Genomic DNA, 14727 nt, shown 5'->3' with positions numbered 1-14727 from the left:
AGAGTGCAGGGGCCTGCGAGTCGCATTGGTGGCTAAGAAAGCCGAGTGTTGGAGCGACTGCAGACAGAAACCCTGAGGGTTGGCGATTACCCCCAACAGAATAGAATCGCCAATCCCAGAGTGAGTGCATCCTGGGGGTGGATGCAGTGTGTGGCTTGTAGCCGAGACTACAGCCAGAGAAGGCCAGGAAGCCTGACGGCTCCTGGTGTGTTATAGTAGATTTTTGTGAGTGATTCCCCTCCCTCATATGAGTGGTGCCTTCGACAACAGATTTGGTGGCTCATCTGCTGGTACCAATAATCGTCTTTTGTGCTAGGTTGGGGCCCTGCCTGGACTTATTTGTGTTCTGTTGTATTTTTGTTATATAGTGATGCATTTGCTTTTGTGGGCCATGGCTGCATTGTTTGTTTGATAAGAAAATTGTATATATATATATAGAGACTATATTGCAGAAAACCCTGAGGGGGTGGACCGTAGGGTAAAGAAAATGTCAGGCTTTTCTGCCCTCCCGCCATCAGGATAGATGATGATGGATCCTTGTCCTGAATGCATGCCTGATGGTGGGCACCTGGAGTAGGGTGTGGGCAGATGCAGATAGGATTCACCTGGGCTAAGACTGTGCTTTTTTTAAGGGCGGCGTCACAGGGACGCCAGTAGAAGCCAAGAAGCTGAAAGAGAAGCTGAGAAGCAGCAGAACGAACACCAGAGAGCCCAGATAGAGTGAGGATTTGCTGGGGGCTGGGAGGCTGACAGCCTCTCGGCCCCCCAGCACCCCTGCCTGCCACGTACCCGCTGAACCCCAATAAAAACCTGCAAAATCACTGAGGACTCTTACTACTCCTTTACCCGGTCTGCATGGGATCAGAAAACCTGCACCGTGTCCAGTCCAGCCCTTTACACTTGCTATTTCTGTACCATTGGTGGTGCCTAGTACAGAATTTGGAATATAGTAAATGCTCAATAAGTATTGTTGAATAAATTCCGTTTATAAAGTAGGATGACAAGGTGTAGGGTAAGGTAAAAAATCAGGCTTTTCTGCCCTCCCGCCATCAGGATAGATGAGGGAACCCTGTGATCCTGAATGCATGCCTGATGGCAGGCACCTGAAGTGGGTACACCTGCGCTAAGACTGTGCTTTTTTTTTTTTTAAGGGCGGCGTCATGGGGACACCAGTAGAAGCAGCAGAAGCCAAAAGAGAAGCCAAAAGAGAAGAAGCCCGAAGCAGAAGCAGAGAATGCCAGAGAGCCCAGATAGAATGAAGACTTGCAGGGGGCTGGGAGGCTGCCAGCCCTGCCAGCCTCCCAGCCCCCCCAGCCAGCACCACTGCCTGCCATATGCCTGGTGAACCCCATTAAAAGACCTGCAAAAAACCACTGAGGACTCTGATTCCTCCTTTACCCGGTCTGCATGGGATCAGAAAACCAGCACCATGTGTATGCCTGCCTTTACACAAGGTTATTGCATCCAGAACTCCCATATGATCCAATCCATCAGTCTGGTGAGTGGTTAAGAGACACAGAATCCTAAAGAGATTTGCCAATTTTTCTTTTTTTAATATTTTTTTTTAAGATTTATTTATTTATACAAGCACTGGGTATAGTCAGAGGCGCGGGAGGGTGAGAGAATTCACCAGAGCGGAGAGCAGAACAGGCAGACTGACGAAGTACACTGCTGAGGGGAGCAGCGGGCAGCAGGAGAGGTCTGCATGCCATGAGGGACCCTCGCGCAGTGGCCGAGGATCGAACTGGAGCTGCAGAGGCTGCAGGCAGCTTTTCAACCCAGCACTCAACCGCTGCGCCACCGGGGAGGCCTGAGATTTACCAGTTTCTATTATCAATATCAGTTAAGGTTCCTTTGCCTATTTGAATCTCCTATTTCCTATCTATGAGATGAGAGAGCTATGTGATACAAAAGGAACACTTCATGTGAGGAAGAAAGGACAGGAGTAGATCTGCCACTTTGAAGGTGTTTGATTTTACTTAGGTATGTTACCTAACTTCTCTGAACATATTTACAATGGAAATAGCAGTATTGTAATTAATAGTATAATAATACCATAAAACCTGGATACTTCTATAGGATAGAAATAAGTATGAAATGCAATTATGAAATATGAAACTACTCTCTGAACTGTAAATTCTACTGGATTATGCCCACAGTTCCCTGTTCCACATTCAGAAAATTATAACAAGAAGTCAAATGGTGTTACTAAAAGTATTTTGCACTTTGGGAAAGAACATACCAGATAAAGTACTATAGTGGCTATAGTGACTTATTTATTGTCTGGTGCCAAGTGGTGGTTCTGACTCAAGTTCTAAAGGAGGCCAACAATTCCCAGGGAAATCCTGCAGCGGGACACTTGCAGCCCCCCTAGTGGTCATATAGTGGTACTACACCTCCACAAGTGACCCTAATCAACCTGAGGAAAAGAATCCATGTTTAAGGGGTGGGTCATTTTAGAAAGCTACATCAACCAATTTAGCAAAGTTTTCATTTTAGAAAAAAAGTGACTCTTACTCAAATAATTGTTTTATTTGCATGTCTCACTTCCCTTTCTTAAATAACACCCTACAACTCCACTTAAATAGAACCTCAGAGTAACCCTCCATGATCAATGTAAAGTTTGTAAACAGAATAATTTGTTTTTTTTTTTTTTTTGCTGGAGAGAAACTTATCTCTCTTCTTTTTTTTTTTTTATAGAGGCCTTTTTTTATTTTATTTATTTGTTTTTTGTTTATACATGCACTGGGTACAGTCAGAAGCATGGGAGGGTGAGAGAATTCACCAGAGCCAGAGCAGGGAGCAGAGCAGGCAGAAGGACCGAAGTACACTGCTGAGGGGAGCAGCGGGCGGCAGGAGAGGTCTGCACACCATGTGGGACCCTCCTCCGGTGGCCGGGGAGCAGCCTGGGATAGAACCGGAGCCGCAGAGGCCGCGGGCAGCTTCGCAACCCAGCGCTCAACCGCTGCGCCACCGGGGAGGCCCCAGAATAATAATTTTGACCTGGCCACTACACTGATCATCTTAATTGGCTCTCACACCAAACTTAGATCCATTAATGACTCTCAATTTTAATTATGTCCTCATTTTACTGCAGGTGTGTCTAACTTAAAAACCTCAAAACATGTTCCCTATAAGTGCAATGAATAGTATAACCAAAAGAACTGGAAAGAAAATAGTAACTAACTTAACTGACAAAGCAAATTTGACAATACAAAAATAGATTTCAACCCCTTGCTGGAGTTTACTATTCACTGTTTTCCCAGAGGTACCACATCTAGTGTTTGAAATATCCGTAAGAAGCTATATCCTAGCACTTCAGTTTAGTCACATTCCACGTAATCCACAAAGGATTAGAGGAAGCCATAGGAAATATTGTTGACTACTTCAGCCTACATTGATCCATTTCTTAAATCACTACATTAAAAATATCTGTATCATAAAATCCAACATCTCTTCATAATGGCAATATTAGATTGCTGTTCTGTTTTGTTTTTGCCTTTGTTTTGTTAATAGCTGTAAATTCCTGGAGGGCAGTGACTTCAGTATTTTCCCTGAATCATGTCATATTTACCCTGATTGCTTAGTACACAGCTGGGCATATAACAGGTACTTAATGAAAAGTTATTCAGTGAGGGATACTCTTTTAAAAATCACTTTAGTAGGTTCATTTCTAAAGACAGCTAGATCACAATAAGGCCTTTTGTTGGGTGCCCTGAAATTCACTTACCATTAATGAAGACACAAGAGCTGTAACTGATTAGATAATGACCCTTAAACTAGAGTGTTAATGAGGCCAAAGCTCAGTGCCTTTATAGGTGAATTTTATCCATGCTCATGTTATGTAGTGCATTCCTGAAAATAAGTCCAAATTATGTAACAGTAAATGAGCCATTTACTCATCTGTAGAAATACACACCAGATTAAAGGTGGTATTTACTTTACTCAAAGGACAACATATTAAAACATAAAATTACCACTCCAGCTGTTTATACAAACTTAAATGTAAGTCAAATGCAGCTAGTGATATCTTTAGCCTAGTTTTCATTTGCTTCATGTTAATTTTCTGTACAGAAATGATTATTACTTCTCATCCATGTGCCATTAGTTACCCAATTCAAATACTAAAATGGGGACTATTAACTATGTAAAACTTATGTTTCTCTCCAAATGTTTTCTAAAGACCTGCCTGGGCCTCCCTGGTGGCACAAGGGGTTAAGCACAGCAGTGTGAAGCTATCCACAGCCTCTGCAGCAAGAGTTCTATACCCAACCCAGCCTGCCAGGGAGCTACCCACCTGGCACAGCAGACCTCTCCTGTCTCACCCACTGCTCCCCTCAGCAGTGAATTTCAGTCAGGCTGCCTGTACTGTTCCCCACTCTTGTCTCTGTTGAATCCTCTCACTCCCACTCCGCACCTCTGGCACCCCCAGTTCTTGTATGCATAAATAAATCTTTAAAAAAACAAACATGTGGGGGGCCTCTCCGGTGGCACAACGGTTGAGCACTGGGCTGTGAAGCTGCCCACAGTCTCTGCAGCACCGGTTTGATCCCCGACCGCTGGCCTGGCGAGGGTCCCACATGGAGCACAGACCTCTCGTGCTGCGTCTGCTGCTCCCCTCAGCAGTGTACTTAGACAGTCCACCTGTTCTGTTCTGTTCCCCGCTCTGGCTCTGGTGAATCCTCTCAACCTCCCCTGCTTCTGACTGTACCCAGTGCTTGTATAAAAATAAATAAAAATCTTAAAAAAAGGGGGGCCTCCCCTGTTGGCGCAGCGGTTGAGCGCTGGGCTGTGAAGCTACCCGCAGCCTCTGCATCACAGGTTCGATCCCCAGCCACCAGCGAGGGTCCAAGAGGTCACACAGACCTCTCCTGCTGCACCCACTGTTCCCCTCAGCAGTGTATTTCATCAGTCTGCCTGTTCTGTTTCCCATTCTGTCTCTGGTGAAACCTCTCACCCTCCTGCACATCTGGCCTGTACCCTGGTTCTTGTATAAATAAATAAATTTTTTTTAAAAAGTGTAGTCTTTTTTAAAACAGACCTGATGTGTTGAAAGTTAAAGCATATTTTGAATGCTACATAGGGCTGCTGTTCTTATTTTCCTCAGCTATATATTGGAACTGGCAAAATCAGACCCTTACTAGGGTAAATAGAAGACAGTTCTTCTGAAATTTTCAGGCAGGTCATTTTTTTTTCCTAAACTACACATTTGTAGTTTTTATGTCCTAGAGATGCCCAAAACTCAGGTACTTTCAAGCAATGTTATAGGCTACAAGGTCAATATACAAAAAAAAATTATATTTCTATATACTGGGAATGAACAATCTAAAAAGGACAGCAAAAAACAATCCTAATCATAATAGCATAATATATAAAACATTTAACAATAATTTAACACATAGAAAATATAAAATTTGTACTCTTAAATCAACATACCGTTGTTGAAAAAGTGAAAAAGACTGAAAAAATGAAAAAAAAAAACACCCTATGGTCAGGATCAGAAGGATTAACATTGTTAAGATGGCAACACTCCCCAAGCTGATCTATAGATTCAATGCAATCTCTCAGAATCCGAAATGGTTTCTTTGTGGAAATGTTGAAAAAAACAGAACAAAGTTGGAGAACTCACTCTTTTTCATTTCAAAATATACTAAAATTACAGTGTGGTATTGGTATAAGGATAGGCATATAGATGATGGAATATACTTGAGTCCATAAATAAACTCTCACATTTATAGTCAATTGATTTTACACAGAATGAGAAGAATTCAATGGGGAAAACATTCAGCTAATGATTCTGTAATGACTGGATAGCTATATGCAAAAGAGTGAAGTTAAATCCCTAATCACATTTTAAATTATATAAAAATATCTTAAATTGATCAAGAACCTAAATTTGATAGCTAAAACTATAAAATTATTGAAGAAAACACAAGTGTAAATAGCTGTAACCTCAAATTAGGCAAAGCCTTCTTAAATATAGCCCAATATCACAAACCACAAAAGAAAAATAATGGTCATTTGTCTTCCTCAAAATTAAAAACTTTTGTGCTTCAGTGGATAGCATAAAGAAAGTGAAAAGGCTACTTTGGACTGTGATAAAATATGTACAAATCATAATTTGTTACAGGATTAATAACCAGAATATTAAAAAAAAACTTACAATTTATGAAGGCAAATAACCTAAATTAAAAAGCGAGCAAAAGACCTGAAGAGACATTTTTCCACAGATGATAGTCAATAAATGAGAACACTGAAGAATGCCTAAAAATATTAGGCATTAGAGAGATACATATCAAAACCACTTTGAGACATCACTTCGTACCCACTCGGTAGCTATAATCAAAAGGGTAACCAATAACAATTGTCAGCATATAGAGAAATTCGGACCTTCACACTGCTGGTGGTTCTAAAATGGTGCATTTACTTTTGAAAACAGTTTGGGAGTTCCTCAAAAGGTTAAACAGAGTTACCATTTGACCCATATATTGCACTCCAAGTTATGTACCCAAAATAATTGAAAACATATGTTTACCAGAAAACTGGTAAATGAATGTTCATAGCAGTATTATTCATAATAGCTAAAAAGCAGCAGCACTTCAATGTCTATCAATTGGTGAATGAATAGATACAAAATGGTACACCCATATAATGTTCCATTATATGGTTACAAAAAAAATGAAGTACTGAAACGTACATTAATATGCATAAACATTGAAAATATTATTCTACATGAAAGAAGTTAGTCACAAAAGATTGCATATTGCATGATTCTCATAGAAACCGAAAGTAGATTGGTGGTTGATAGTTGCTCGGGGTTGGGGAGGAGGTTTGACTGTAAAGTGATTAAATGCTCTAAAATTGATTGTGGCAATAGTTGCTCACCTGTGAGTGTACTAAAACCTACTGAATGTATACTTTAAATAGGTAAATTATACATATTGTGAATTATGTCTAAATAAAGCTATTTACAAAAGGTACTGCCTGATCTAAATTGGCAACATTCTAAAGTAACCAGAACTTCAAAACTGTAAGATTATGTAAAGGAACCTCCCTCAACCTTGCTGTGGCCTGCAGGTTGGCAGCAGAAATCTGTGTGAGAAAGAAGGGGTGGTGGCACCCATGAAGTGCAAGGAATTGTGCATAATTCACAGTCTATCATCTCTATGTAGCAGCCATGGAAAAGCAGCCCTTACTGAACAACAATTTAAAACATCATTCATCAGGTAAGAAGCTTTAAGGAAAAAAAGCCTGGAAATGCTACTCTTAGAGGTTTCCTCATATGGTAAACACATGTTATAGAAAATACAATTACTTCTAGTGCCTCAACTAGTAAAGGGATGTTTACTAAGCACCCTTCCAACCTACTCAAATTTGCATGAGTGTTAGTGAATAAACTGGAAAACACTGGGTCTTTTTATTGAAAAAAGTGCTATATAAATCCAAAATTTCATAATTCTCTTCAGTATGACAAATGTCCACCAAAACCAGTAACTGTATAGTACTTTACATACAAAGGAAAAAAAGTCAGCTTTGTGTTTAGGATGATAATTTACTATGAATTCAGTGTCTTAATACTAGATGGAATTCTGACAGGGGAAGTCTGAAGTAAATAATTTAATTAATATTTTTCTTGGTTTTCAAATAATTTATTTACACATAACCACAGCATATTAGCCCAGACACCTTTTGCAAATACCCTCACAGGCAGATTAAATACTGCTTTCAAAAGTGCTTCAGAATTCTGACCGAAACAGAGCTCTCAGAGGGGAGAGGGTACTGTGATCTCAGGCTTTGAGAAAAAGTTGCCAAATGGTCAGTGAACAGAGAGGGACAGAGACAGCAGCTGGCAAAATACTTCACTGAATCAACAAATCCTTAAACCATCCAGTTCAGCTCCCTCTGCAGTTACTGAATAAGGCTGTAACTGATAGGTTTAAAAAAAAAAAAAAAAAAAAGCTATTCATTTTGCAACCCCTTAAAGTCATCTAGCCTCAAAAGAGAGAGGTGCTGGGATTGATCTGATCTGTTACTTTCCAGATTTTAATTTATACTTACGTGTGCGTGTGTGTGTGTCAGCTACAGGTACAATTTAAAAATTTGTCAGAAAAATCTGTATTTCATTGTGAAAAGCATTAAAGGAGTGGAATAAAAGAAAATCGGTGACAGGCAGCACTTGAAGAAGCTGCAGACAAAGAGAAAATGGTGGAGTAGGGACTGGGGAGAGGTTTCCTTTTCCCTCCCCGACTAATCTCACAAAACCTGATTTTTTGTTTGCTTTTTATTGTCCAGAATTATAGTTTCAGCTTGGTTACAGAATAAGACCCTTGCCTGCCACACCCAGTAAGCATTCTGCTGCCTGCCTCAGCTGTGTTCTGAATAAAACTGGTAGTTTTGGTTACCACCATGAATAATAATAGTAATAATAATGATAAAATTGGCCATACTCTTTTAACTCCAATTCACAAAACCCCACCAAGAGCAACCACAATATTTTTTAAGAGTTAGAAGAAGCAAGAATTATTCTCTTTAAATGCATATATGTGCAACATATGAAAAAATTACTATAGGAAGGGAAAACATTTTACAAATTAAAATTAAGTAGCACCAACAAATTGAGTATATTATATCAAGGTTCATAGCTAAAAGAATGGAAGTCGGATGTGGTTAAATTAGCACTATCAAGAAAGTACTCCAAAGTCACCTTACAATTGGAAGACTGCAAGCTTCTTTGAAAAAATCTCACACTGATGCTAATCTTTGGCCAAGTTGAGAGAAAAATACTCTGGAAAAGCAAGAAGAGCCTTCCATAGCTACATACTACACATATTTTGAAATGGAGTTCCACCCAGAATGGTTATTTGCTTTGAGTTCTGATTACTGGTATTCAGACAGAACTCACTGATTATTTCCTGATCATGGAAAGAGGATGTGTCTTTCCAATACACTAAACCTCAAAGGCTACTAACAGAGAGCATCAGTCTATTTTATTACCAAAGCACAATTTAGTTTTATAAAATAGGGAAACTGCTCCTTGCAAGATAGTCATAAAAAAGCCGGTTGATATCTAAGGAAGAAGGAGGAATGGAAAATTAATAAAATGTCTTTAAAAAAATAACAGAGAATACCAGGATTTGCCAATCTCAAAGCTCTCCTAAAAAACTAGCTATGAAGACCACAACAAATTACCAAAAGAAAAATTAAAGTGTTATTTTTGCATCTGGATATTTTATCTAAACCCCAACTCTAAATTCCTCCACAGACTTCCCTGGGCCTCAACTCACAAGAATTAATATTTGTCCTATTACTGTGTAACTAGCTGCGATATAAAGGGTCCTACTTCCGTCAAGTGAGACAGGGCCAATTAACAAAGTTGTAGTCTTTTTGAGCTCTCAAAAAATAAAAGCTCCATTAAATTTCATCAGGACTTCACACAAGCTTCATTATTTTTCATTATTCATTCTGTCTAAATCACTTTTCAAACCCAGAAAGGGAAATCACCTTCACCTTTCTCCTTTAGGCAGAAACTTGTAGATATATAAGAGCATAGCTATTCCAAAAGTTAGTAAAGTGTATCCTTATCCTGCCCTCAAAAAACAAAAACAAAAACAATACAAAAACAAAAACTGATGTTTTTAAAAACCCATACCACTGGAGAATCTAACAGGTTATTGGAAATCTCTAGAATGTTGAGAGGTTTTTTTTTTTTTTTCTTTATTAACTCAAAGTTGGCATATAATGCATGCGATACAGAAAGGGTGGAAAGGCTAATTTCTTTTTTTTTTTTTTGCTTTTTTTTTTTTTTTGCTTTTTACCAAATTGTGCCCATACAAAGTGAAGGAAAGAAAGAGAAAGTAAGAAATTGATAGCTTTTTTTTTTTTAATTCAGATTGGTTGTATTCTCATGAAATTGATACATTTCAAAAAACAGACTCAAAAATTTTCTAAATTCTACAAATGAAAATTCTTTGTCAACCCGTAAAACAGGAATGCCATTTTCCCCCCTAGAATCCCCTTAACTGGCACAGCATTCACAGAGTAGAAACATTAAATAATTGTGTATTTTATTTGAATCTGATAATTTCAGCGGTTGAGGTCACTAATTTAAGCACATCTTAGAGAAGCTTTTCCATTAAGATCTGGGATTAAACCACCTAGATTACTGCACACCTAATGAAGAAAACTTTTTGTTCTCTATAGCTACTCCCAGAAAATTTCAGATAATGCCTTCAAAAACACACATCCCTTAATAAACACGTGGAATCATTCATTTTCTCCTGGTTAACTGAGTTAGTAGGGAAGTGGGGGGCATGCAGAAGACTAAAGAATGCTTCCAGTGACTGGGTTAAGCATCATATAGGTCAAAAAACATCTTAGATATTACCCTCTCCCTTAGAAAAGTTAACAGTAGAAGAGGGCTCCACTATTGACCTTGTTGGGGGGGAGCAGAGAGGGAAATATCCCTACTGAATGAATCTGTTCTCATAAAATGAAGACATTTTATCCCAAGGTTTAATCACATAGCAATATATATATATATATATATATATATATATATATACACACACACACACATATATATATATACACACACATACATACACATATATAAAGCCTTAAAATAAACTGCAAATGACTGTTGATATAAATGAACCCTTTGAAAATCCTCTAAGCCAAACCTTAAAAAGCCAGTAGAATGCAGTCTTACAATTAGCTGTTCCTTCAATATCCCCAATAAAATAACATTTTATAAAATCCTTCCCCCTTTTTTCTTTTCTAACACTGTGCCATCAACCCTGCAAGTACAGAAACATCAGTGAAAGAAGGCGAATTGCTGGATTTAAGTCACTAAAGATGCTAATGTTAATACAAATTTTTGAAAAGTCACAGATAAAATACAGAAACACAGAAGAAGAAACAAGTTCATCGGGACATCAGTGTTCAGCGACCCTGAGGAGTTATTCCCTAGTTAATATGCCCTCCCTCACTGGGATAAAATAGCTTGCTGGGTGAAAATCATCAAGATGGTCTCTGGGAAACTCAACAATTGCAGTAAGGAAGAATTTTAAATAAGCAAGATGAAATTATCATTTTTCTCAAGTCCTAATTAAAACTCTTGGGCAAGATCATGGTCATAGGTCACTAACACTCTTTCTCAATTTATTAAAGCTAACAGCTCATGTTTTAAAATGCAAGTATGCCCTTAAAATGAAGAAATATATTGAAAAGCCTCACTCTTCCTTCCCCAAAACAGATTTCTGAGCACACTAGAATAGCAGGGAATCCTTTAATTTTTTTCCGACATTTTTATAAGTCAGACTCAAGTCTGGTTAAATTGTTCACTAAAATAACATTTTCTTTATAGATCTGATGCAGAGTTGAAATAGGGAACTGTGACTGTTGCAATTCACAGCACAAACAAATACTTCAGGGGAGAAAACCATCCATCTCAAACAGCTACTTCCAACAGTCAACCTGTGATTGCAAATCCTTCCCAGAGTCTACTAAGAAAGTTGTCTTTTGCTTGCTCTACTGGTGCCTTCTTCTATTCTCTCTGCTGACTTCCACCTGTGTGGCAAGTCCACAGTTGTTGTAAAGAAGGGGAGTTCACCCCTTCTTCAGCTAGCAGCCCCCAGAACCCAGAGACCACCTTCTTTGCCTAATGTGGCACTCCATTTTATGGCTTTGGAGAAGGTAGGCTGTGAAAGGCTTGGGCTAGGTCTTTTGCCTCTAACCTAGTAACACCAACCCACAGTCTGGATGGCAAAACCTTAAGACTCCAAGAGGAGAAACTACCCACATTTCTTGTCCAGGTTCTCAATTTGGGGGAAGGCAGGAGAAAAAGTAATAGGGGTGGGGCTTAAGGGCTTTATTTCTGAAGGTAGCCCCTGCAATTGGATTTAAGTTTGGACCCTGCAGTACACGGAATACCATGAAAAAGCTAGGACTTTAAAACGCTGGGGTGAGGGGTTATCAAGAAAAAGGGAAGGGCACAAACCAGCACCCGGGGCTAGCAGCAGTGGGGATTGGTTCACAGTGAGGTTTTGGAATGCACAGGTTGAATCAGGCCAGGAGTCAAGGGAAGGCTCCAGATTAAGGCTGCCCTTTCTGTTGAACCTTACTGAGATCTCCCCAAGGCAGAGTGTTGGGGAGGAGGAAGAAAATAAATACGGCAGAGCACAGATTGACTCTAGACTAAAAAACATTGCTAGAAGGAGAAACTTACCGCATATCCCCATAAGGTCCAGAGTAGCTCTCCATCCAGGGGCCCATCTCACTTTTGACACAACTGGGACTTGGATAGGGCACTCTGCTCACCATTCCACCGGGATACCACACATCAGGTGAGTTAAAGTCTCCTTCCTGGCTTGCCAGCCCCTGAGGTGGCCTAGTGTAACCAAAGGTGGCTACAGACCCTGCCTCGCCTGTGCTGCTCCCACAGGGCCCATAGAGCTGGCCTTCTTCAGCTGTGAAGAGAGTGTGCCAGGAGGAGGAGGTGGCAGCTGAGGGTGAGCCTGTGCCTGGCCCTGCAGCACCTCCGGTGTGAAGGCTCCCTAAATCCCCATAGCGGCATTGTGCTGCCGCAGCTGCCCAGGCACTACCATACTCCAAGGGGTTCTCTAGCTTGATGCGGGCATGAGGATGTCCAGGAGGTGGTGCAGGGGGCGGTGGCCCAGCCAGGGCTAGTGGAAAGTTGTAGTAGTCGCGACTCTGATAAGCTGCTGCCTCCTCCAGTGCTCCAGACTTGTAGAGAGACAGGGTGGGTGGCAGCTCAAGTGTTCCAGAGCACCCTGCTTCACTATTGCCAGTGCAACCAAGGCTCTCACCTTCCAGTCCTTTGGCATAACCTGCCTTGTAAGGGGAATACTCAGCAGTCTCTTCGGTGCCCTTGCCTGGGCCATCATCCAGCAAAGAACCTTTGCATTCAGCTAGGGGGGCACAAGGAGTGGAACGCACAGCAGGTGGACCTCCCAGGAGCGGGGCATACATGCAATCTCCCCGAAGCTGTTCCCCAGGACTCAGATGTTCCAATGTCTCCACACCCAAGCCCATGGACACGGACACTGCCTTACACAATTCCTTGGCGCTGTCTGAGATGGTTGAGGTGCCCCCTGGGTAACTGTCCTTGGAGGACAAGGGAGCCCCAGGGGCTTCCCTGGCTCTCCCGCTGCTGCTACCTTCAGACACAGCCTCCTGCTGCTGCTGCTGCTGCTGCTGCTGCTGCTGCTGCTGCTGCTGCTGCTGCTGCTGCTGCTGCTGCTGCAGGAGTTGCATGGTGCCGGCCTCACTCAGGATGTCTTTGAGATCAGCAGAGCAGCTGCTTAAGGCCGGGAAAGTGGGGGCCAGCAGGGACAATGTGGATGGGGCAGCTGAGTCATCCTCATCCGGAGGTGCTGGTGGCTGCTGCTGCAGCCCCTTGCCGGCGGCCACGGTTGCTCTGTGCTCAGGGACACGGCTGCTCTCAGGGTGGCCCTCGGGAACTGACTGATGTTGTGAAGGCTGCCGTTCCTCATCCAAGGCCAGGTAGCCCGTGGGCCCTCTGCTCTGGGTTTGGGAAGAACCATCCTCACACTGCTGCTGCTGCTGCTGCCGGGAACTGGTCTCCTGCCGCTGCTGCAGACGGGCGCCGGAAGGTGCTGCGCTGGAGGCCTCAGGGTGCCGGGGCCCAGGGTTCTGGATCACTTCACGCACACTCTGGAATAAATTCTGGAAAGCTCCCCTGTAGGTCTTGGAAGGCGGCCTGGGGTAGACCCTCCCCAGTCCTAACTGCACCTCCATCCTTGAGCTTGGTTGAATCTTCCACCCAACCCCTTTACCTCGCGTCCCCTCTCTTGCTAAAAAGAGTTCAACAGGCTGCGATGCGGTAGTCGCTGCAGCTAGCGCCCACCTGCGGGAAGCTCTAAGACGGAAACTTGAGGGAATAACCTCAGAAACGCGCTCTGACAGTCTAAAAGTCTCGCGCAGAGGAAAACACGTGCTGCACAAGATCTGCTCTGCTAAGCCAGCAGTCTGTTTCTGAATACTTGAAGAGTTAATTCAAAAGCAGCTCAAACCTTGAAGGAAAAAAAAAAAAAAAGGAGACTCCTCCGCTTTCCAAATTCAGTGTCCACTGAAGCAGGTGCAAATAGGAACCGGGTTATTTTCTTTTTGCTTTGGATGTTTTGTTTTGTTTTGGGTCGATTTGTTGTTGTCGTTGTTTGCTTGTCTTGGTTTTTCTTGTTTGTTTCTTTGCTTGCTTGCTTGCTTGCTTTTGTTTTGCTTTTGGCTACTGAAGCCCTGCCTTTTCACCCAGCGATCTCTTGCCCCACAAACTGGCTGAGGAGGTGCATGCAGTGGGTGGTAGAGGGGGAACCTGCGGGCAGCCCCGCGCCCCGCCTAACCGGCCAGGTCTTGGCTGTAGTGCTGAAGCCGCTCCCAGGTCGACCTTCTCCCCAGAGACGTCTTCCCAGAGCCGGCTTTGCAACGTGCAGCTAGCTCGCCAGCCCGCAGCCAAAGGGAGTTACCTCTCTGCAAACTCCAGCTGGTCTTACAGGGCAGACTTGGGGGAGGGGGAGTGGGCGGGTACAGAGGAGCAATCTGAGGCAGCTGCAGGAGAGGAGACCCGAGAGGGAAAGAGGGTTGGAGGAAGGACAAAGGCAGTCGTCAGTCCTACCAGGCACTTTCCTTGCTTTCTCCGAGTCTCTCTGGCAGCTTTCAAAAACTTCACCAAAGAGGAAAGGGCAGCTC

At 42.3% G+C, this 14727-nt stretch overlaps 1 protein-coding gene across 1 annotated transcript in view; it reads right to left on the bottom strand.

The window, feature by feature from the left end:
• Positions 1–14040, bottom strand: part of AR (androgen receptor) — a gene marked incomplete at its 3' end in the record, with an annotated part of 276504 nt that extends 262464 nt beyond the window's left edge. The window contains exon 1 of the mRNA XM_084258481.1: positions 12227–14040. Within this exon, the coding sequence (XP_084114607.1) occupies positions 12227–13779 (1553 nt within the window). The 5' untranslated portion in view covers positions 13780–14040. The remainder of the gene's footprint in view (positions 1–12226) is intronic.
• Between the last annotated feature and the right edge of the window lie 687 nt (positions 14041–14727).

This window comes from Talpa europaea, assembly GCF_964194135.1.
Source record: "Talpa europaea genome assembly, chromosome: X".
NCBI classification, from domain to species: Eukaryota; Metazoa; Chordata; class Mammalia; order Eulipotyphla; family Talpidae; genus Talpa; species Talpa europaea.
The sequence above is the reverse complement of the archived record's forward strand: the minus strand, read 5'-3'. Positions and strand labels throughout refer to the sequence as shown.